This window comes from Dromiciops gliroides, chromosome 1, assembly GCF_019393635.1.
Source record: "Dromiciops gliroides isolate mDroGli1 chromosome 1, mDroGli1.pri, whole genome shotgun sequence".
NCBI lineage: Eukaryota > Metazoa > Chordata > Mammalia > Microbiotheria > Microbiotheriidae > Dromiciops > Dromiciops gliroides.
The window spans coordinates 294,333,619-294,359,286 of record NC_057861.1 but is presented as its reverse complement, the minus strand read 5'-3'; the positions used below and the strand labels follow the sequence as shown (position 1 = coordinate 294,359,286).

Below are 25,668 nucleotides of genomic sequence, written 5' to 3'. Positions count from 1 at the left end.
GAGATATAAACACACAAACACATCGCTTTGCAAACCTTAAAACCCTCTACAGATGCTAGTTAGTATTATTTTTACACCAGCCACAAGCAGGTGCCAGTGAAACCAGAAAGCTTCATAAACATCAAGGAGAAATATTTGGTTAAAAAAAAAAAGTAACTTGATAAATAGTATGCACACGTCGCCCCTCTCCCCTCCTCCAGGAGCATCCCGTGGTTTCCGCCTTTATGTTTGCTTCTGCTCCCCTCCCCCCACCAGCTGCTGTCACTTCTCCTCCTTTTCTCCCAAGCCTCCTCCTCCTTCTGGAAGATAACTCTCCCTCCAGTCTGCATCCATCTCCGCCCGAGGGCCCAGCCCCTCCTGGGCGGCCGCCGCTGCTGACTCTGCGGGGCGGAGCGGAGCAGAGCGCAGTGCCCAGGTCTGCCGGGTCAGGTGGTTGGGTGACGCCCCGGGAAGGAGCTCTCCTGTAGGTGTGGGCCTCCGGAGAAGGGGTGGGTGGGGACTTTCCGGAGGCGGCGGCAGCTGCAGGAGCCACTCTCGGCGGCCCCATCCCCAGCTCCAGCCCAGGCGGCTGCAGTGCGAGCCCAGCCCTTCCCGCGGCCACTCCGGCGCTGGCCACTCGTGGTGGCAGGGAGCTGCGAGCGAACATGGACAGCGGGGAGCCAGGTGAGCAGGCGCCGGCCGCTCTCCGGCCCTTCCCGCAGCTGCTTCCCGGCTCGGCTCTCGGGGCTGGAGAGGACGGGTGGGTTGGGTGGGCAGTAAGAGAGGGTGGGCTGAGCTTCGCTGGCTGCTGCTGCCCCGGCTGCTCCAGCGCCATGAGAGCGGCTTCGATCGCCTCTCCGCGTGGGGGAGAGCTGGGCTGGGGCACTCTCCTTGGCTTTCCGGGTTCGGGTCCGGCAGGAGGGGCAGGCGAGGCTCGGGAGCAGGTGGCAACTCAGGTGCCAATACCAGAAGTTGCGATTTACCTGGGAGCAGGAGCGGGAGCGGGAGGAGAGGAGGGGGAAGAATTCTTCTGAGTCCCTGCGGATTCGGGGAGGCTGCTAGGGGGGTAATTTCCAGCAAGACGTGCGTGCGTGTGTGTGTGTGTTCCGTGTGTGTGTCTATGTCTGTGTTCCTTTTCTCCCTGTAGAGTTTGCTTCCCGCAGGGCAGGGGCCTCCATCACGCTCTGCCTATGCACCTGACAGACCCCGGGTCAGTTGTTGATTGTGCTACGCGTGCCTTGGGAGAAAGCTGGCGGAGAATGAGTTAACTTTCTGGCAATCTGTAGTAACTGAGTTAAGAAGGTTCTTCCTATTTTTGGTGGAGTTTGCTTGAAGTGCATCAAGATTTTAAACTGAAGACTTTGGGGATGGGGAGGGTGCTTTTTAGATGGGGTAGGGAGGGACTGGAAAGGGAAGGGGCCTATTCTCTGTCTGCTATGTACTAACCTTACACCGGAAAACACTGGCTAATTTATCATAGTTTTTAATTCGCTTGCTCATAAGAAGTAGTTACTGTTTGTAATAATAAATAAGAGCTGTGGTTCAGTTCCCATTAAAAGTCTCGTTTTAAAATATATTCGGCTTACTATTGCTTTCAGATGCAAACCTCACATTTATAGTACCTCTTATATGGTCCTTGTAATCTACTAGTTCTGTGGATTAATGTAGTGATTTTTAGCTCAGGTAATTGTAGATCTGCTTTTCTCATGTTGTAGACTAGAAGCCTTCACTTTGTTCATATCATAAAATCTGGTCAGAGGTCTTGATAATGTGTAGAGTGTCGACCATGAACAGAATTGTTTTCACCATGTAGGTTAATGTCATTATAGCAGGCATTTAGTGTATGAAATTATATTTAGGAAGACTTGTTTTGATCCATAGGACCTTTGAATAAATGGAATAAACTATATGAAAACAAATGGTATGGTTGTACTTAAATTTCAGAACTAGCTACTTGAATATGACAAATAACTGACATATACAGCATTCAAATTCATGATCTCTTCTCCTAAACCCATTTCTCCTCCTAACTTCCCTATTTATGTCCAGGTCACCACCATTTTTCTGGCCTTCCTATACATTCAGTTGCTAATTCTTTCCACATTCTACACCTCCAAATTCTCTCACATCCATTTCCTTCTCTCTACTCACATCCCAAACACCCTAGGCCAGGTTCTCATCATCTCTACTGGATTATGGGAATAACTTTTCAATTGGTCTTCCTGCATCCAGTCTCTCCAATCCATCCTCCACTGTTAAATTGGTATTCTTAAAATACAAATGTGATTGTCTTTCCTCTGCTCAAGAAACTTTAAGGAGGACTCCCCGTTTTTAGAATAAACGTGTCCGTTTCACATTTAAGCCTTTGACATTTTGTCTCCAACCTATCTTTCCAAACTGACACATTACTCCCTCGAAGGCATGCTACAATTCAGCTAAATTGACCTATTTACTGTTCCTGGTGTACAATATTCCATTTCCCACCTCCATGCTTTTATTCTGGCTTTACATTTCATTTCTGGCATTCTCTCCCTCCTTAATTCCCCCCCTTTTGGAACCCCTAGCTCCATTTAAAGCTTAGTTCTAGAACCACTTTCTTCAAAGGACCTTCCCTGATTTCTCCTCTTAGTTGCCCCATCCCCCACCAGTGTGTGTTTTCTCATTTACTCTTCAGTGTATATGTTGTATCTCCTTAGTACGAGATTATACTCTATTTTGGGGCAGGGACTGCCTATCTTTTTATTGTTTCCCTTGCACCTAGTCAGTTAAGTGCTTGATAATAATAATAATATTAATTAGCTAGCATTTATATAGTGCTTTTGAGTTTGCAAAACACTTTACAAATATGATTGTATTTGATCCTTACAATGTCCCTGGGAGGTAAGTGCTATTATGATGTTATTTTACAGTTGAGGAAACTGAGGCAGACAGGTCAAGTGACTTGGTCAGGGTCATACAGTTGATAAGTGTCTTCGGTAAGATTTGAACTCATGTCTTTCTGATGCCAGTTCTAGCACTGTACTGGACAATCTAGCTTCCTCTACCATGGACTTCAGTATTTGAATGTAGTCAAAGTAGGTTGATGATTCATAAATGGTAATTTTAGACCTGGAATAATAAGTTCTTTCCAGCTCAAAGAGATCCCCTAGCAAATAGTCAGCATCCTTTTATGAGGAAGAACTCTTTGGAGTAATAGAAAATAGCATTCTGAAAATCCATATTTTAGTATGTGTAAGAAGAATTTTAAATTTATTTCAGGGAGATTTCACTGCAGCTTTACCTGTAGTAATTTGTACACTTTTTATTTTTACAAATTACAGTTATCCTGTCCACATTTTGACTTTCCCCATTGAGGTTTTGATATATGGGAGGTTGGCATAAGAAATTAAATGATTGGATTCAGGAGGCCCTGAGTTCAAATCTGGCCTCAGACACTTGACACTTACTAGCTGTGTGACTCTGGGCAAGTCACTTAACCCTCATTGCCTGGCACCCCCCCATAAAAAGGATTTCTTTGGGGAATTTTGTGGAAGCTTTAGACAACACAGAAAATGTTTGGTAACTCAGACATGCATAAAATGTATGTATGGTATTGTATAATATCAAGATATTTTATCTTTTAATGCCATAATAATTTGGACTTCTTCTCTGGGACAAAGGGAGAGCCAGAGAATTTTACTTGAATTTTCCAGATCAAGGGGGGCACAGAATTAACTCTAGAGTTGTTGAAGGGATAGTATAATACAACAGACCAAGGAGTAGTCCTCTCTACAAGGCCTTTCTTATAATGAATATGTGGTTAAGGAACTAGAAAGGGAGGGGCCTTTGAAGATCTCCTTTAGCCTTTTTCTATTATATCATTAGTAAAATGACCATATCAGATTAGTTACCTAGGAACACAAGGAGAGTCTGAGGTATAGCATGGAAAAGGAAGGGGAAAACCCTATGTCACCAGCAAGAGTGTCTTGTCCAAGAGGTGACAGTGGATGAGTGCCCTCTGACCTTGGCTTTAAAGGGGAGAGAACTTGAGCCCTCTAGACTCCTGCAACTGCTTTTGTATGCATTTTCCACAAGTATTCTGACCCCTGATATTCTTTAAAATTAGGACTATTCTCCATCTCTAGAAGGGAGCCCCCACTACCAAACTCCCATAGAGTGAGTGCTTAGTAAATATTGAGACTTAAAAGCTTGTGCTTGTCAGAGTTTTGGAGTATTGTGCTGAGTACAGCATACTTAGGTAGTTCCTAATTGGAAAGTGCTAACTAGAGCATGAATAGTGGTGGTGGTGGGGGGAATCCTGCCTCCTTTTATAGGACAGGACAAATATTTAGTATTTTGTTGTAATTGTTTTAATATTAGGACCAGAAGAGAACATTGAAAAGATCTCTGGTAGACAGATTGTTAAATATTTGATCTGTGTTTTTATCCTTGTAAATTTTTTTGGTTTTATATCTGGGTAGAAAAACTGGAGTCAAAATTATATTGTGTGCAGAAGAGGTCCAATGGCTTCTCAAGCTCAATGGAACCGGAGGAAGACATGAAATCATGACAATTGGGTCCCCTGCAAATTTGTTCTTTAATGTCTACTGGCCCCACTGCTGCAAGCCAAACATTTTGTTATTCCTTCCTAATCAGTTTGCTATCCCATTTCCCACAGCATCTGTTCCAATCCTGATCATTCCTTAAGACCAATAGCACCGGGGGCAGCTAGGATAAAGCACTAGCCCTGCATTCAGGAGTACCTGAGTTCAAATCCAGCCTCAGACGCTTGACACTTACTAGCTGTGTGACCCTGGGCAAGTCACTTAACCCCCATTGCCCCGCAAAAAAAAAAAAAGACCAATAGCACCCCTTCCCGCCCTCAGCCAGTATATTGGGTTTGTTCTGAAACTGACTATTCCATAGGCATCTCAGATTCAGCATACCTAAATCAGAGACCACTGCTTTTTCCCCAAGGGCCTCTCTTCTTACCAACTTCTCCATTTATTTTCAAAGGCACCATAATCCTCCCAGGTACCCAGGCTTGTAACTCTAGTATTATCTTTGACCCCTGGTTTTTTACTTACCTCATATATGTAAATCTGTCACTAGATCTTGTCATTTTTACATTCACCCCATCTTTTGTGCACATCCTCTGAACTTACATAGGCATTACTGTGGTACAGGCCTTCATCATAATTTGGCTTCTCGTCTTTATCATTCAGCAGAAATTGTTCTTTCCAGTTATCTAATGGTACCTTCTTGCCAGATCAGATGGCCTCTCTGTTCATCTTTCTTGACATATCGACCACATTCAACACTGTTGACCACATTCTCCTACGTACTCTTTCTCTTCTTTGAGTTTTGTGACACTACTATCTCTTGCTTCTTCAACCTGACTACTCCTTTGCTGCCTCATCACCTAATGCTTGTGCTATTGCAGTAGCATTCTGATTAGTTTCCTGTCTCAAGTCTCTCTCCATACTAGTCTATATCCTCCTCTCAGAAACCGAGGTCATTTGTCTAAAAAGTCGGTCTGACACACATACCCCTCTCAGTGAACTTCAGTGGCTCCTTATTACCTCTAGTATAAACATACAAATAAAAACTCTCTCACTAAAAGCTCTTCATAACCTAGCTCTTTCTCATCTTTCTGGTCTCTTCACATTTAACTCTCTTCCATACACTCTATATTTCAGCAACACTATTCTTCTTGCAGTTCCTTGAACAAGATATTTCCTTCTTCCAACTCCAGGCCTTTGCCCTGACTGTCATTCATGCCTGGAATGCTCTGGCTCCTCAATACTGCCTCTTAGTTTCCCCGACTTTCAGTAAAACTCAGGTCAAATCCCTTTGACTCCATTCCCCACAGCTGCTAATGGCTTCCCCTCTGTCATGTCTGCTTTTTGTATCTCTTCTATGTACTCAGTTGTTTAGATAGTCCCTGCCCTCAAGGAACTTACTGTGTAATGGAAGAGATTCTATCTTTCCACCTTTTTTTTTGCAGGGGGAGGGGTATCTTCAGTGTACAGTGTTTGGCTCATAGTAAGCACTTAATACATGCCATTAACCTGACTCAAGTAACAAAGAATTTTTTGAGCTTTTCTTTGATTAGCTCAAGGTGGGGTCAAGGACCCAAAGAGAGAAAGTGACCCAGGTGTTGGACTGGTCTCCCGAAGTCTTTGGAAGGCTCTGGACCATTGATTTATTACTATCTGTCACATACTTTGTGGTCTAGCCAAAATGGCCTGTTTTCTATTGTTTCTGAGTATTTCCATCTCTTTTCCCCATGTTTTTGTCCAGATTGTCCTTTAAAACTGGAAAATGTACTCCCTCCTTAGTTCTTTCAGTTAGAATCCCAGTTTTAAACTTTGAAAATATCTGATTGGCTTGAACCTTATTGTAAAATAATGCATTTAAACCTCTCCATAAAAAGTTTCTCCAAGTTTTTTTCTGTGATCCAGTCAAGTGATTTATTTCCAGTCATATCTGAGCATCAGTACTAGCTTCTGATATGATGCTAATATCTTCTTAGATTAGAATTCACTTAAAAAAAAACATTGTTATATCAACATTTGGCACTTGATTCCTATTCTTTTGTTTTTGTTTTTGTTTTGCAGGGCAATGGGGGTCAAGTGACTTGCTGAATCCAGGGCCGGTGCCCTATCCACTGTGTCACCTAGCCACCCCCTTGATTCCTATTTTTATCCTAACTATCCCCTCTCCTTACCACTGAACCTACAGTATGTTACAAATCCATGTTATTTTAACTTCATTTGGGCCCTTACTGCAGCAGGGTTATCCATTCATTCCTCCCTAATTCTCTATCTCCCTACAGAAGCTTTTCTATACCTCCTCTTCCCTTCTCAAGCTGATACCTTTCCTTTTCTTTCTTTCTCTCTGACTTTGCCTCTTACTCTACTCAGAAAATTGAGACTCATTGAACATCAGCCCTGTCTTCATTTGTTTTTAAATGTTTTTGGGGGTGGGGCAATGAGGGTTAGGTGACTTGCCCAGGGTCACACGGCTAGTAAGTGTCAAGTGTCTGAGGCTGGATTTGAACTCTGGTCCTCCTGAATCCAGGGCCGGTGCTTTATCCACTGCACCACCTAGCTCTCCCCTTTATTGTTTTGTTTTTTTTTTTAGTTTTTTTTTGCAGGGCAATGGGGGTTAAGTGACTTGCCCAGGGTCACACAGCTAGTCTGAGGCTGGATTTGAACTCAGGTACTCCTGAATCCCAGCCGGGCTTTATCCACTGCGCCACCTAGCCGCCCCTCCCCCCTTCATTGTTAACCCCCTTGATACCATCTCTTTGGTTTTTTTTGTTTTTTTTTTGGTAAGGCAATTGGGGTTAAGTGACTTGCCCAGGGTCACACAGCTAGTAAGTGTCAAGGGTCTGAAGCCAGATTTGAACTCAGGTTCTCCCGAATCCAAGGCCGGTGCTCTATCCACTGCACCACCTAGCTGCCCCCACCATCTCTTATACTATCTTCCTTTCCCCCTAGTCTGGAGAGAAGGGGAAAGGGAGGAGGAAGTTGTCCTTTTCATTGCCAAGGCCAAGTCCCCTACATGAGTACTTGATCTCATTACCTGTTGTTTTCTCCAGCATATTATATCCTCAGTTATCCGATTTCTGCCTCTTTCAACCTTTTCCTATTAACTGGTTTCTCTTTTACTTATTTTATTTTATTTTTTTTGGTGAGGCAATTGGGGTTAAGTGACTTGCCCAAGGTCACACAGCTAGTAAGTGTTAAGTGTCTGAGGCTGGATTTGAACTCAGGTCCTCCTGACTCCAGGGCCAGTGCTCTATCCACTGCGCCACCTAGCTGCCCCATTTACTTATTTTAAATGTGCTTATCCTCTCATCTTGCTCATTGTGCGCCCCCCCCCCATTCACTAGACCCTACTATCCTCTCTAGTTTTCATCTTCTTTTTCTCCCTTTCTTAGTAAAATTTCTTGGAAAAAAAACCTGCTATGCTCTTTTCTTATCACTCACTCAGCCCTTTGTAATTTGGCTTCTGAGCTCATCATTCAGCATAAATTGCTCTTTTCAGTTACCAATGGTCCCTTATTGCCAGATCTGATGGCCTTTCTCAGTCTTCATTTTTCTTGACGTATCTACCTCAGTTGACACTGTTGTCTACACTCATCTGCTATATACTGTTTCTCCTCTCTGAATTTTGTGACACTGCGATCTCCTAGTTCTTCTCCTTGTCTGACTACTCCTTTTCTGCATCGTCATTCATATCAGGCCCCTGAAGTGTGGATATTATCCAGAATTCTGACCTAGTTCCGCTTCTTCCTCTTAACACAGTCCTCAACTTTTTTTGTGTCATGGACCCCTCTGACAATTTGAAGTACATGGACCCCTTCTCAGAACTTTTTTTTTTTTTCGGCTTCTTTTTTGGGCCAGGGCAGTGAGGGTTAAGTGACTTGCCAGGGTCACAAAGTTAGTAAGTGTCAAGTGTCTGAGGTCAGATTTGAACTCTGGTCCCCCTGAATCCTGGGCCGGTAATTTATCTACTATGCCACCTAGCTGCCCTTCAGAATGGTTTAAATGCCTAAAATGAAATACATAAGATTATAAAGGAAATCAGTTTTATTGAAATGTAGGTTATTAATTCTTTCTTTTAAGTTCACTGGTCCCAGGTTAAGAACTGCTATTCAGCATTCTCTCTTGGTAATCTCATCAGTTCACATGAGTTTAACTCTCCTCTCTATACAGGTAACTCATAGATATAGCCAGCTTCAATCCATTCCAAAGATGTCTTTCACTCATCATGGCCAAAACTGAACTCATTATCTTTTCCCACAAGCCTTTCCCTTTTCTGCAATCCTGGTTTTGTCAAAGGCATCACTGTTCTTCCAGTGACCAGGGTTTGTAACCATGGATGGGGTCATCCGTGTCTCACCCCTCAGTCTCCCTCATCTTCACATCTCCAATCAGTTGTCAGATTTTGCCCTTTACAACTCTCATTCAGCTACTACCATATTTCAGGCCTTCATCACTTCTTACCTAGAGGTTTGTTTTTTTCATTTTTTGTTTTTGTTTTTGTGGGGCAATGAGGGTTAAGTGACTTGCCCAGGATCACACAGCTAGTAAGTGTCAAGTATTTGAACTCTGGTCCTCCTGAATCCAGGGCTGGTGCTTTAGCCCCTGTGCCACCTAGTTGTCCCCTTGCCTGGAGTTATTATAAAAGTCTCCCTGCCTTTATCTCTCTCTGTTCCAGTCTATCCTACACATTGCTGCCAGAATAATTTTCCTTAACTTCAGGTCTGACCGTGTCATTTCCCTTCTCATCTACCTCCAGTGACTTCCTGTTGCTTCTTGGATAAAATATAAACTCTTCTCTTTAGCTCTTAAAGCTCTTTACAACCTGCTCTCAACTTATGCTTCTAGGTTCATTATATTATAAACCTCCTCCTGAACTTTGTGATCCAGTCAAACTGGCTTTTTTTCCTTTTCCCCACACATGACACTATCTCCAGCTTTCATCTCTGGGTTTTCCCACCTGCTTAGAAGGTACTCAATCTTATCTCTGCCTCTAGGAGTTCTCTTCCTTGAGAAGCAGCCCTAGCAGTATCATCTGCATTTACTGATTTCCCTCCTTCCCCAACTCCTAGTGGTCCCCTCCTCTGGCTACCTTGAATTTAACTACTTTGTTTATATTTGTATTTATTCCCTTTATATTTATGCTGTTTATCTTTGTGTCTTTGTAGTCTTCCTTGTTAGAATTTAAACTCCTAGAGAGTATGGATTATTTCTTTCTGTGTATGTATATTCCTAACACCTGGCACAGGCCTCGGTGAGCCTAGTAGATTGTTTTTTTTTTTAAATCTTTATTTGATTTCTAATTTATGGAATAAAACAAGTATTTCTATGACAGTATAATAAAAAAGTGATTGCATGAAACTGCAAATATATTAGGTACAACTTGCTCTTCCTTTTAAATATATGATACGGTTATCATGTAAATTTCTTTTTTTCTTCTCTTTTCCCCTTCACCCCCCTCCCCCCATGGCTACTATTAGACACAAATATGTATATGTGTAAAATCATTCTATACATACTTCTGTTTGAGTTATTTCTCTGGATGCAGATAGTGTCTTCCTTCCTATGTCCTTTGTAGTTAATTTGGGTATTTGTCATACTCAAAATGACGTTTGCTCAAAGTTCTTAAAACAATATTGCTTTCACTGTATACAAAATTCTCTTGGTTGTGCTCATTTTGCCCTTCATTATTTCATGTTAGTCTATCCATGTTTTTCTAAGATTATTAATAAATAATTATTTATTAGAGGTTGTCTGGTTCAATGCCCTGATTTTACAGATGAGGAAATCAAGGCCCAGAGATGCTGAGATTTGCCCAGAGTCACACAGCTACAGTGTATTCACAGGGTTGAAATAAAACCAATGACATGTTTGCATTTGTCCTCTTAATTGCCCATAAGCTTTTCAGATCTGAAAATTGTTGTCTACTTTCTTCATAACTTTGTTTTTGTTTTTGTTTGGTTTGGGGTTTTTTTCGCGGCATTGGGGTTTAAGTGACTTGCCCAGGGTCACACAGCTAGTAAGTGTTAAGTGTCTGAGGCTGGATTTTGAACTCAAGTACTCCTGAATCCAGGGCCAGGGCTTTATCCACTGTGCCACCTCGCTGCCCCCTCTCCCGTGTATTTTAACTTCCACAGAGCACTGAAATCGACCAGGAGTCAAAGGCCTTAGATTCAAATCCCATTCCAGCCCTGGACCTCGGTTTCCTCAACTGTAAAATACAAGAAGTGGGCTAGATAAGTTTTGAGGTCTCTTGCAGATTAAAAACCTGTGATTCTTTGATCTTTGTAAACAACTAAAATCATAAGGTTACATATAAGTAATTGCCAGGAATTTTCCCATAATCTGCAACTAGTTGAACAAAGCTTTAATGGAAATTGCCTTTCAGAAATAGGAGGATATAATTTGGTGGGGGCAGCTAGGTGGCACAGTGGATAAAGCACCGGCCCTGGATTCAGGAGGACCTGAGTTCAAATCTGGCCTCAGACACTTGACACTTACTAGCTGTGTGATCCTGGGCAAGTCACTTAACCCTGTTGCCTCACAAAAAAAAGAAAAAAAAAAGGATATAATTTGGCAATGAGAGGGATGTATGTTCCAGAGATAGGTGTGCATTTTTATATACCTGTTCAGTGAGTAGAGCTCTCTCTATAAGTTTGTGTAGAAAGATACACCAGACAACTCTGAAAAATAGCTTTCTTAATATGAGCAAAGCTGACAGATTATATTTTTATCAGGAATCATTTATTTGTAATTAATCTCATTTTCATGCCAGAAGCTGACAAATCTATTTATGTGTATTTAAATATAGTATGTAAGTATGCATGTGGGAGTGGATCATTCATCAACAAATTTGAGAAACAGTGCTGGAATCCATTAAAAGAATTGTATTCACAGTGACATCTCCCCTATCTAGCAACTCCACCTATCTGAAACATCTGTAAGAAGCAGGAAATAGTCCCCAAAGGCCTCTGAATAGTTAAAATGGAGGTCATAAAGTTGGCATTCTTTATTCATGCATAACAGCTCTCAACTCTTACCTTCCCAAGCTCCTAACAGCAGGTGAAATTATAACCTCAAAGGAGCACAGTAATTGATGATCATAATGAAGAAATGGTTAAATTCTGCATAATCTGCTTAAGAAAGTAGGGAAGTATGCAATACAGTTTAGAAATATTTTTCTTCTACGATGGTTAAAAAAAGCTATTGTGGACTCTTATTATGAAGATCTGTATACTCTTGATTTCCAAATGACTTGGGTATTGCTGAGCCTTAGTAACTATTTTTCAACTACTGTGGCACGACATAAATTCCTTTAGATGAGAAATAGCCTTAAGTTAAACATTATGTTACTTTCCAAACTAGAGTAGTGTGGTTTAGAGCAGGGCTTCTTAAACTTTTCCCACTCACCATCCCTTTTTGCTGGAGAAATTTTTATGTGACCCTGGGTGGTATATAGGTATATAAGATAAGTATACAGAACCTTTTTATTGTTGCTAAATTTTTCATGACCCCCACATTCAGCTATGTGATCCTATATTGGGTTAAGACCTACAATTTAAGAAGCTTTGGTTTAGAGTAACAACCAACCCCTGGGACAATGGAACCTCAGTCAGGAGGGACATACTTAAACTAGAATGTGGTCTGTATTTTTTACCTAAAAGTTCTAAGGTGTACTGATATTTTTGTGTGTTTATATGTCAACAATAGATATTTAAGCAATTGGGTAGGTCAGTATCTCTACATACAACATTGTTTTTAATTAGTATTCTTTCTGTTCAAAGTCTCTTTGTGACGTTTAAAATCTAATGTGTGGTTGCCTTATTTCTGTCCCAAGTGTAGGGAAAGCTAGCTAGGGCTTACTTATAAATTAGAAGCTTTAGGACCATGTTTGGGCATTAAGTATTTATTAGTGAAAAAGAGGAACACCTGGGTCAGAAAGCCAAAAAAAGCCTATCTACCATAGAGGAGAGATAAGAGTTCAGCCTGGCCTGCTTCTTCTCCCAAGTCGTCCACCACGAGCTTGTTCCAGCACCAAACTGACAGAGGAAACTCCCTCTGTGTCCCAGGGAGAGGTGGTCCTTCCACCCTGCTTCAAACTAATTGACTAGCATTATCCAAGTTCATTGGACATGAGGGTGGTTCCATGTTGAGGTTAGAGTCTGAAGTCTCTGAGAACACACCTTCTTCAGAGTCAGGCAGGTGTGGTTTCAATTGAATTAACTTTAAGTATATTAATCAGCTAAGTCAGTCAATCTGTCAATCCAATCAGTCCAAATCAATTCCAGCTGGGGTCTTTGGGCCTTGGCAAAGCCCATTATTTTCTTTCATCTTTTAACAGTGGATGCCAGATAATGTGAACAGATGAGGGATGTTCTTTTTTGTAAAGTAAACCTGTGAATTCCAACAGAGAATCTGTTGCTACCAAGGCTTTGTCTTAATTATGAAGTTGTCCTGGAGCTGTGTTTAAGTTGTAATAGCATTTGTCAGATATGCTTTCTCATGTTCTTTTGAGACATTATTTTCACTACACTGTGACAGTTTCCCACCCGAAGTCAGTCAGCTGTCTTTCCTGGGTCACTGATTTTAGAAAGCACCATCACATCACCTAAAATGTGAGTCTCGGCAATTTAAAAAATTGACTGAGTATGTTCATTGCAAATATCTATTATTCATATTCACATCACATAAAGTAAATTTTTAAAAAAAGTGTGATAGCTTTGTTCTGATCTAATTTTTACTTGGTATTTCAACACTTTTGTCTATGGCAAAGGTGAGGAGCCTCTATCTAGCTTAGATCTTTTTGCTTGATATCATCTGGATCTTGGATTTTTGTTTTGTTTTGTTTTGCTACTATCCGTGGACACTCCTACTGGCATTTATAGATCAACTTAATTTCATTTTATATGGGAGAGCCTTGTTTGTCCTTCCTTTGAAGAAGAGGGAGGGCTGTGCAAAATTACCAACATCATTCTCTCCTCCAGAGCCATCTGGAGATAGCCTGGGATGTTTAAGGCAGTTGGGGTTGTTGCTTGCCTGGGATCACACAGCTAGTAAGTATCTGAGGTGAAATTTGAATTCAGCTACTCTCAACTTCAGGGCTAGTGTTCTAATTCACTGTGCTACCTAGCTGCCCCATGGAAGAGCCTATAAATGTTCAAAAAAGAGGAGCTGAAAAGCTGTGTGGAGGGATTAGTTATTCAAGCAGTATTTCAAAGGTCAGTAGATAAAAAGATTACTATATGAGACCAACATTAGACAAAAATCACCTCAAAACAAACAGCCCAATTCAAAGAGGTTGTTCTGTCTCCTTCCTTCTCACCTTGAGAGTGTGACTTTCTCTATTCTCTGGATCTTTTAAATTCACTTTCTTATTTTCTGTTCTCACCCTTTTTTCCTCAACCAGCCATGCATTTGAAATTAAGTACAGTAAATATGTAGGTAGATGTATGTAATTATTAAGCAGCTACTATATGCCAATAACTGTGCTAAGGCCTTGTGATACAAATTCCAAAAAAGAAAGTTGATCCCTGTTCTCAAGGAGCTTACAATCTAATGTGGGAAGACAACACACAAAAGGTAGGGAGGAAGGAAGGAGAAATGAAATGAAACTTGAGTTGAACTCTCCTTAAATGGAGGTTTGGAGTTCTTGGCCCCACACTCCAATCAGAGAGGCAAATCTTAGAGATCTTACAGGCTGATGACCTTTCTCCAATAAGGGGCTTCCTGGGGATAGTCAATCAGCAAAGCTCTAAAGTAGTGCAGATAGGTGAGGAATGAGGTTACTTTTGAGCTGAGAAGTTTTATGTACGATGTTCTTTAAAAAGTAGATGAGTAGACAATTTTTTTTCACCAAGGAAAAGCTAAAAGCCACTTTAATCCTTGGTCCTTGATGGAAAAAAAAGTTTTCTTATCATCATCTAGGTCTTCTTTGTTAGAATCTTGGTGTAAAAATTGGAAGAAAGTCAGAAAATCGTATTGGGGAAATTGTCCGAGCAATGTTCTAATTTGAACTATTTGAGTCTCCCTAAAGAGTTGGATCTTCAAGTTTTCTTCTGTTACAGTAACTTTGTCTTTTCTGCCCTATAAAGAAAAGACTTTCTCCCCACTTCTTTGTTCAACAATAGCATACATAATCTTTAAAATTACAAGAGAATTGGGGCAGCTAGGTAGCACAATGGATAAAGCTCCAGCCTTGGATTCAGGAGGACCTGAGTTCAAATTCAACCTTAGACACTTGACACTTACTAGCTGTGTGACCTGGGCAAGTCACTTAACCCTCATTGCCCCACAAAAAACAAAAACAAAACTGAAAAGATTATAGGAGAATGAGGGAGAAACTAATTTTCTCCACCAAAGGAAAACAGTTGTTTCACATATCAGAACATATAAGCTTTGATTACTAATTAACAAAGAGAATAGCTACTTGATTTTCATTATTTGTGAATTCCATATTTGCAAATTCATCTACTTAATAAGTTTTATTTGTAACCTTCAGATCAATAGTAGTGATACTTTCATGGTGCACGGTCATGTACAGAGCAGTGGAAAATGTGAGTTGCTCAATAGGCAAATTTCCAGCTGAAGTGAATAAGGTGATGCTCTGCCTTCCTGTTTTGAGCATTCATTTTGTAAACAGGTGTCCTTTTTGTGATCCATTTAAAGCTGTTTCACATTTTTGTGCTTTTTGTTGGTGATTTCACTGTATAAAATGGCTCCCAAGCATTTAGGCCAAAGGCTGTCTAGTGTTTCTAAGGGCAAAAAGGCTGTGATATGCTTTATAGAGAAAATGTGTTAGATATCTAAGTTTTTTGTTCAGGTGTGAGTTGTGGTACTGTTGGTTGTGAGTTCAATGTTGATGAGTCAACAATACAATATATCCAGAGAAAGGAAGAAGAAATTTTTGGATCTGTAAGTGAAGGCCACTCTGAAAAGTGCTGAAGTAGTAAATGTGATCCAAGGCTTACAACATTTCCCCTTGGAGCAATAGTTCAGTATTTGCTGATTCATTGTTCAAGGGGACTTGGTAGAACATAATTACTGCAAATGACAAGAGTTGACTGTAATTCTCTTTAAATGGAATACATTCTGGCTAATTCATGTACAGATAATCATGAGGTAAATCTGGACCTCTTAGTTGCTAATGCTTTCCTAGAGGGGGACACACCCCCCTTTGCTGTCCTGGTTATCTTGTATATCTCATTATATATTTCATATGTACAGCTTTTCTACTTGTGTGCTTGTTATTTTCATAAATGCCTTGAGGGGAAGAACTTTTTATGAGTTTGCCTTTTTATCCCAGTTCCTAGCATAGTAGGGTATATAATAGGCATTTAATAAATGCTTGTTAATTTTGAAATGAACATTTGAAAGTAATGGTCCCAGGGCAGCTAGGTGGCGCAGTGGATAGAGCACTAGCCCTGGAGTCAGGAGTACCTGAGTTCAAATCCGGCCTCAGACACTTAACATTTACTAGCTGTGTGACCCTGGGCAAGTCATTTAACCCCAATTGCCTCACTAAAAAAAAAAAAAAGAAAGAAAGTAATGGTCCTTGGAGAGGGAGTTCTTCAGAGGAGTATACCAAGGATCTTGTCTTGGTTCCCAGATGTTCTGCATTTTTATTAATGACTTATATAAAGTCAAAGATGGTCCATGGATAGAGTTCTGGGCCTAGAGTCTTTAGTTTAAGACTAGTTCAAATCTGGCTTCAGACACTTACTGGATATGTGAGCCTGGGTAAGTCACTTCTGTTTGCCTCAGATTTTTTCATCAGTAAAAGGAAGATAATATCAGCACCTACTTCCAGAGTTGTTGGAATCAAATGAGATAATATTTGTGAAGGTGCCTGTTAGCACAGTGCCTGGAACAAAATAGGTACTTAATAAATGCTTATTTCCTTCCTCAATCATATTTTTCTATTATACAAAAAGATGGAAGAAATGGCTAACTGTGGAGCAACAGTCAATATTTAAAATGGCCTTGACAATTTCTAGCAGAAATGTTAAACATGTGGTGGTGGTCCACAACATTCCTAAGTATGGCCTAAACCAGATTAAAATGTAATTGGGAAACATTTACTGTATTTTTGTTGATTTTGTTAAACATAGACATTACAGTAGGATGAAATTTAATTGGGATAAATATAAAGTCCCACATTCATGCTAAAAAAAATCAACTAACAAGTCTAGGATGAGGAAGTTATGGTCAAACTAGAGTTAATATGGAAACATATTTGGGGGTTTTAGTGGCCTGATGAAAGCTCAGTATAAATCAAGAGTGTAAGATGGCAATCTAAAAAGCTATAGCAATCATGGGGAAAATGAATAGTTTTGGAGTGCCCAGAATGAGTGAGCTGATAGTCCCACTGCTCAGACTGTATCTGGACTTTCTGTTCAGTTGTTCACACCACATTTTATTAAGGACATTGAGAAACTGGAATGCATTAAAAAGCAAGGTGATGATTACTATGAAGGGGATGAAAATCCTTCCCTATGAAGGTTAGTTGAAGGAATTTTGGAAATATAATCTGGAGAAGAGAAGATTTAAGAGGATGAGGTGCATGATAATTGTTTTGAAATCTTTTAAGGGCTGTCATATAAAGTATTACACACGTATACGGTCATATATTGTCATTACATTTGTTCATTCTGCTTGGCTTTTAGAAGGCAGAATTGGGAGCAATGGATAGAAACTGTAGAAAAGCAGATTTTTATTGTAGATTTGAAGAAATTTTCCACATATTTTGAGCTATTTTAGAGCTATGAATAAATAATACCAAGTTTGACTCTGCATAACTACCTCCTTCCTTTCATTGTAGGGACAGGGAATCATGGATGTGGAATATTGCATTTACTGTTTGACATGTTTGATTGGTTAGATGTGCTTAACTGCTTCCCCCCCAAAAAAAACCAGGGGGGGAGTTTGAGAGATATATCTGAACATTTTTTAAAAAAGGTATCTTTTGGGGGCAGCTAGGTGGCACAGTAGATAAAGCACCGGCCCTGGATTCAGGAGGACATGAGTTCAAATCCAGCCTCAGACACTTGACACTAACTGTATGATCCTGGGCAAGTCACATAACCCTCGTTGCCCTGAAAAAAAAAAAAGATATCTTAAAAAATATGTTATTAAAGAAAATGTCCCACTAGGTTCAAATAGTTGAATGAACTGCCTCAGTAAGGAGTGGGTTTATTCTCAGTGGAGGCTTTCAAATCTGAGATGAAATGTCCAGGAAGATGAAGAGGGGATTTCTATTCAGACATGGGCCGGATGAGAGGGGCTTAGATTGTATGGAAATGTGAAACAGCATGGAAGAAAGTCCTGGGTTCTCTGAGATGGGAAAAATTCTTTTACAAATAACACGTTATCAGGAAAAGAGCATTTGTCTTGGTGCTAGACTGGTGGTGAATCCTGTCTCTGGTGCTCACTAATAACAGAACCTTCCCTCCACTGGGTACTGTTGAAAATGGATTTGATTCATATCAGGGACTTTATTTTCTTGAAGTTTTTTTGTTTTGCTTTGTTTTTTAACAATACAAAATATATTTATTAAGTGCTTCCTGTATGATTCAGAGCACTGTTTTGATAGAGGATTATTAATAACCAAATGATTTGGGGAGATCCAGAGTCATCCCCCCCTTTTTTCTTAAGTCTCCATTTCAAAAGTTCACTCTCTTGAGAGACATTATTGATAATGAGATTGCATTCAGACCCCAGTCAGTTGGGGAACCCATTGTGTTCTGCTCAGGTTTGGGTGGGGATAAATTCTTTGAATAGGTTGAACAAGGGTGGGGATAACAGAAGTAAATGGCATTATCAAAGTTCATTTGAATAGGTTCTGCCCCTCCATTGTAATATTCATTCTCTCATTAATTGTTTTTTTTTTTTTTTTTTAGTTTTTTTTTAGTGAGGCAATTGGGGTTAAGTGACTTGCCCAGGGTCACACAGCTAGTAAGTATTAAGTGTCTGAGGCCGGATTTGAACTCAGGTACTCCTGAATCCAGGGCCGGTGCTCTATCCACTGCGCCACCTAGCTGCCCCTTCTCATTAATTGTTAACCACTCAGAGTTGATTGCACCCTCTGGAAGACTCCTCTTCCAATGGGCATATAAACTGTGAACCTGATGCCATGATTGTTTTTGGTCTACAAAGAGAAACAAAAAAAACGACCATCCTTTTATTAATAAACATGCTGGCAATATTAGGAAAATGATTAAATTATACAGAAGCTATGTTTCTCAAACTTTTCAATGACAGTTTGATCCTAGTTCAGGTAAGAGACAATCCCTGAATTGAAGGAGCTTATAGTGTAAGGGGAGAGATGACAGACAGAAGTAACAAGGTTGAATATAAATGTAAAGGGAAGATAAAAACAACAGAACACACTGAAGAAGGCAATCACTTGAAAGTCAAGATAAGTGAGGCTGTGGGTGAAAACAAAAACAAAACAAAAGCAACAAGCTGCCCTCCAAATTCAAGTAATTGATTCAAGACAGACCACATTCCCTTGGTCACAAATTCTAGTATGGAACAAATTTCATTATCACACATAAATCCTTCTTGATGTCTAGCCTAAATCCATTCTGAGACAGCTGCATCCCAGATTATCTTGTGGTGTTCCAGTGTAAAGGAAGAGTAACTAGTTGTCATTCCCCACACCTTTCCCAGCCGTCGACCTTGACTTTATGTAGTGGATATGTTCTACAGCTTCAGTAAGTGGTCTTCAAGAGCTTTTCTGTATGTGAAAAAAATCACCAGGGTGGTGGTGGGGGGGGCGGCGGGGGAGAAGACAGAAGCCCTGCTTAGGGGCCATTCTGCAGCTGCTTGGCCAGATTTTGGGTAATTTACAAAGCCATTGTTTCATCAGGTCATACTTTCAGAATCATTCCAGCTTCATAGAACCAGCCAGAGCCTCTCCTTCATTGGCAGTGACTTAGAGATCACTTTAGTGACATGACGATCTATTGGATTCATTGATTTAGAGCCAGAAAAGATCTGAGGAGCCATCAAGTCCAGTCCCCTTTATTTTACAGATGAGGACACTGAGACAAAGAGACATTAAATGACTTGCTCAGAGTCATACAGATAGTAGGAATATGAGGTGGGATTTAAACCTAAGTGCAGCTAGGTGGCACAGTAGATAGATAGACCCTGGGGTCTGGAGTTGGGAAGTCAGAAAGACCTGAGTTCAAATTCAGCCTCAGACACTGGGCAAGTCCTGCTGTGTGATACTGAGCAAGTCACTTAAACCTGTTTACCTCAATTTCATTTATAAAATTAGCTGGAGAAGGAAATGGCAAACCACATCAGCATCTTTGCCAAGGAAACCCCAAATGGAGTCATGAAGAGTCGTTGTTTGTCCTTCATTCTTGAAGAGGACTATGATATCAGGGTGATGTTGTGATTTGCACTGAATTTGATTTAAGCAAGGTAGGGCTGTGCAAATTCATCAGCTTTGAGCTTTCCTTCAGAGCCATCTGGGTCCAGTGGCAAGATATACATCAGGACGATTGGAGATGGCCCCAGGTGTTTGAGTCAATTAGGGTTAAGTGACTTGCCCAGGGTCACACAGCTATTGTGTCTGAGGTGAAATTTGAATTTGGGTTCTTCCAACTTAAGGGCCAGTGCTCTTTCAACTGTGCCCACATAGCTGCCTCCATGAAGTGTCAGACACAACTCAATAAGGACAACAAACTTCCTGACTCCCACCCAGTCTAGTGATATATCCACTATGCTACACTGCCTCCCAGCATTAGGGTAAGATTGTAGTGATGATATAGAATAAATATATATCTGAAAATTTGTAAAGATATGAATCAATTCCATTTTAATGGTACATGGTATAAGGGAAGTTTAGCCATTTAAAGAAATCCTATAGCAAATCTTTTTGTAAAATAAATAATCTTATTCTCAACTCCAGTCTTCAAAACTATGTTGTTTACTTTCTCTGACCTTGTTTCTTTTCTTTTCTCTTCTTCTCTCCTCCCCTCTTCTTTTTTCTCTCTCTCTTTTTGGACTTGTTTCTTCAAAGGTATAGTCAGGCAGCTAGTACTTGCATTCTAATCACCTCAAAGAATTCTTTCTAGGAAAATGCTTTGTAAACCACGAAGGGTTTTACAAACGGGATTTGATTATCCTCTTCTCAGAAAGAAAGTTGGGAGCAAGGTTTCATAAGATCATTGATTTAGAGCTGGAAGGGTCCTCAGAGGCCATCTAATTCAAATTCATCATTTTACAGGTGAGGAAACTGAGGCCCAAGGAGACTAAGTGGCTGGCCCAATGTCACAGTGACAGAGGCAGCATTTGAGTGCATGTTTTCAGACTGGTAAAGGAGCTCTTTCCTCTGTAGAAGGTTGTCTCTTTTGTGTTGTGAAAGTCAAAAAGTGTAGGGGCAAATTCACAGGGTAGTAGAATCCTGTAATACCTAATACAACTTGGAGTTTGCCCATCCATCCTAAGTTTTTGACAAAAGGCCTCAAAACATGGAAATGTACTTTTCTTCTGCTGGGAAGATCTGGTTTTATAGCCACTTTTGGAATACATCTATTTGTTAAATTAGGCATCCCTTGCATCTCTTAATTAAACTATGGTGGATTTAAATAGTGCTTGAGGTTTTATTCTGGTTAAGTCTAATTATCTGGGAACTTTACTCATCATTTATTACAACTGCTTCAATGTAATTTGGTCTGTTATTGGCCAAGGGTGTGAGTTATGGTGCAGAGAGTTCTAAGAGGATCAAACAGGGCAATTGGTATAATTAATGGTGAAAGACTTGCCTTACTTTTTAATTAAAAGGAAAACTAACCTGGAGTCTATTCTCAGTTCTTCTTTTCCCCTCTCTGAGAAAATTAGGTCCAAAGATCAGTCTCCTTATCATAGCCTTTTACTTGAAGCACATTACTTAACATTCTAGTATAAATATGACTCTCTTTGTGCAAGTCTTTTAAGATATCAGGTTTCTTCCAGCTAAAGGGAAAGTACACAAATCAGAAACCTATTTCTTCTCACTCAACCCTTGAGAAATTAAGGCATCTGACCTCTTCATTTTAGGATTTACCATTTATTGTTTTGAATATTAAATAGTTTGGGGACCCCTTAACAGCCCTTAACAGGGGGGAGAGAAGGGAGTAGAAGATAAGAGAAATTTGAAACAAGGAGCCCTTGGGAAAGGACCTTGAAAATCAGCTTCCTGCCTTTGGTTGCTAATAATACCTGAGTCAGAATGTTGGGTATAGTTTGAAAGACTAAAAACTCAGGGGAAGGGGAGAGAAAAAAAAGGGGGGGGAAATTTACATGATAACCTTGTTGTATATTTAAAAGGAATAACAAATTGTACGTAGTTACAGAAATGCTTGTTTTATTCCGTAAATTAAAAATAAAACAAATTTTTAAAAATTGCCCTAGATCAGTCTCTGTAGCATGATATTTTCCTCATTTTTGACTCTGCCCCTCCCCCTCCCCAAGTGAGAGGTGAGAGAAGAACAGCAGAGGAGGAGATGGTGTGATGGCTACTCACTACTGAAGGAAAAGTAGGACTTCTGGTCTCAGGTGACCTTCTTCTCCTTAACTCCCCTCTTCCTTCCCTTACTATCTCCCGCCAATAAAAAGGACACCTGAACTTTCCTACCAGAATCGACTTCTAGAGCAGGGGTTCTTAATGGTTTTTTTGTGTCATGGACTCCTTTGGCTGTCTGGTGAGGCCTGTGGACTCCTTTGGACAGTGCTGGGTTTTTTTTTTTGTTTTGTTTTTTGTTTTGTTTTGTTTTGTTTTTTGAGGGGCAATGGGGGTTAAGTGACTTGCCCAGGGTCACACAGCTAGTAAGTGTCAAGTGTCTGAGGCCAGATTTGAACTCAGGTACTTCTGAATCCAGGGCCGGTGCTGTATCCACTGCGCCACCTAGCCGCCCCTAGTGCTGGGTTTTTTAAATGCATAAAATAAAATACGGAGAAATACAATTATATTGAAATAAAGTTATCAAAACATTAAAAAAAGTTCACAGACCTCAGGTTAAGTATTTCTGCTTTAGAAATTCTCTCCTGAGCCCAAATCCAAAGCAGACTCCTTCTATACTGTCTTGCTAAGTCGAAGTTTAATTCAGCATTGGAAGTAAATTTGCTTTATTGTCATTTTGCCTGATCCTGCCTAGATACTAATTCATACAGGTGCAGTTGAAAAGGGATCCCTGATTTAGACCTGGGAAGGACCTCCCTCAGAGTGCATTTGGTTCAACTTCCTAATTTTAAAGATGGAGCTAGATGGCAAAGTTGACAGGATGCTGGGCCTGAGGTCAGGAAGAACTTAATAGCTAGGTGACATTTGGGTAAATTAACCTTTGTTTGCCTCATTTTTTTCTTAATGGTAAAATCAGGATAATAACCGTACCTATTTCCCAGGGTTGTTGTGAGGATTAAATGAGATAATATTTGTAAAGTGCTTAGCACAGTGCCTGGCATAGTAGGTGCTATATAAATGCTAGCTATTGTTTTGTTAATGAAAAAACTAAGGACTAAGCTTAAGTGACTTACCTAAACTTACAAAGGTAGTGAGTGGCAGAGAGGTACAATTTGAATTCAGGCCTTCTGAGTATAAAACCAGTGGTTTGGTAGTAAGAGGGGCTCTTATGTTGACTTACCTGTTTTGCTTAAGTACATTTTAAGGTGTTTATCAGTTAGCAGAAGCAAGCCCACCTAGTTGAAGCAGTAGAGCAATCTGAGGGAGAGAGAGAAGGCAACACATTCTAGGCAGGTCAAACCACCATTACTTCCAATACCAGTTGACCACTATCTCCTCTCAGATCCTGATGGAGACAGCCTAGGACTATAGGCCGAAGAGTTTTGAGGATAGCAGTATCTCACCAAGCCACCAGACTGAACCTTGCCACCAACACTGAGAGGAAAGGCCACTGTGGAGAGGGGTCCACCTTCCTTACCACCACCAGCACCAATTACTGTGCAACAAGTAGATAGGCATAGGATTCCTTGGGGTGGCAGCAATCCTTCTCCTCTCTCCGCAAACTGATCCAGCTTTCAGGCCACCCCTTACGGCCATCATCCGGAGAAGGAGTCCTTGTGGAGAAGAAGCCAGTCATCCCCACCACCTGCCAACCAGCAGCCATTCCCAGGAAGTCCAGCCTAGCTGAATCAATGAAACACCCACTGTGAGGGAGAGACAGGGGGCTGCATGTGTCTGGCAGGTCAGACCACCACCACCACCACCACCTTGACCACCATCTCCCCTTAGACACTGATGGAGAAAGTCCATGACTGAAGCCAAGAGTCTTGTGAATAGCAACGCTTTCAGTCGTCTCTGTTCCCATTATTCAGCAAAGGAACCCTAATGAAGATACAGGCTAGAAGCTGCTCCTGCAGGTTGCTACAGTCACACATTTGAAAGACCTGGAAAAGATGTTCTTGGCATTGTCAAATGGTTCACCATCAGAAGCTGATATGATTTTATCAGTGGAAATAATGTGAAAGAGGAGGTGTTACCAACTGCTTTGCTAATGAACCCTAAGGACCATGGGACCTTTAGAGATTGTCTTATTTTTCTTTGTATCCCCAATAGCGTAAGACTTTGTACACAGTAAGTGCTTAATAAATGGTTCATTCATTCAAGTTTCTAAACATTCTGGACAAAATAATGCTGTAGAGACAAATATTTGAAATACTTCTTATCATTTTCTCATTTTAATTTTTAACACTCTAAGAGTAAAACTAAATTTTCTCCTTAGGATTTTATCTTTTAAAAATCTCCTGAACATTTCTGCATCTTATTCCTATACTCAGCTCAGGTGTCACTTCCTGTGTGAAGCCTTTCCTTATTCCCTTTATTAGTGGTGTCCTTCCCAAATGTTCTGATATTTACACATGTTTCTATGTCGTATCTTCCAGTAGAATGTAACCTCAAGGGCAGGGATAGTTTTTCATTTTTGCCTTTCTATCACTAGCACCTAGAGGATGATGCTTGCTTTTTAAGAAAGCACTTTAAAATACTCGATAATTTGAATTTCCTTTGAATTGTTTTAGGCATATCATCTTTAGAAGGGGGAAATATATTCCTTATTCTTTCCCAAGGGAAATAAATGTTACCTGACAATAATTGGATACCCACTCACTGTAGGAGGCCATACTAGCTATTCTTTTTGAATTCCTTTCCTGAAGGATAAAAAGCATCAAGGCTTGTAGAATTCTACAAGTAGCTATATAGTGTATTTTTTAAAAGGGAAAAATAAAAGCTTGGCAGAAGTGAAATCAGTGAAATAAAGAAATAAGAACTGAGCTAGATTTCAGGTTTTAAAAGGATATATATATATATATATTCCAGTATTGGAGAATCACAGCCCTGAAAAGTTGAATGATGTGCAGCTGTTCTATTATGGCATAATGCATTCAAGCACAGTGGGGTTTTGCTAAGATCATAACCTTATGGGAATCAAAGTACAAGTGGGCAATGATACCTGGCACTAGCTAAGCTCTGGAAGCTAACGGTTCTCAAAACTTATTAGGAAGAGCTGCCCTTTATTTGCCTTTCTTTGAACTCTGAAAAAGTGCAGGGTTCTAACATGAGGTAGCAAAAAAGCTCAAGGTGGTTTGAGCTTTCCTATGTGAATTTGATGCAGATAGCTTTGAGGTTTGGTCAGATGCTGACTTTTGAAAGTGTTAGGGATGGTGAGTGCTAGGGTGGCATATGTAACCTGAGCCACGGGAGAACAAATGGTGGCCATTTTTAGAACTGCACAAAATAAGAGGGAGGGGAAAAAAAGGCATCCATCCTCATAAAGTGATATCATCACTGCTCCCACTGGCCGTTCTTTGTGGACATTCAGTGGAAGCCATCAAATGATTGAGTATGAGGGTAGATAAAAAATGAAGTAAGTTTTACTAGGCAGATTGAAATGAGGGGAACTGCACATGGGAACTGTTAAGAAGTTGTGACCTCCTGTATTTCCCGAACTTCTCTTTTTTTCTTGCTCTTCTCACTTCAGGAACTGATACAGCCTTTTTTTTTTTTGACTGGTTCTTAAATCCTGACCTTTCTCAGACTTTGAAGTCTAGAACTTACTTGTGTTGTGTTGAGGCTTACATAAACAGGATTCTGGTTTCTCTTCCTTCCTCAAAAGATTGACTTGACTTTTTCCTGAAACTTCAATAAAAAGTA

At 40.4% G+C, this 25,668-nt stretch overlaps 1 protein-coding gene across 1 annotated transcript in view; it reads left to right on the top strand.

Moving 5' to 3' along the window:
* Positions 1-323: 323 nt before the first annotated feature.
* TPD52 (tumor protein D52) overlaps positions 324-25,668 on the top strand; it is a 128,036-nt gene continuing 102,691 nt past the window's right edge. Inside the window, exon 1 of the mRNA XM_043975684.1 lies at positions 324-663. Coding sequence (XP_043831619.1) covers positions 645-663 — 19 coding nt within the window. The 5' untranslated portion in view covers positions 324-644. The remainder of the gene's footprint in view (positions 664-25,668) is intronic.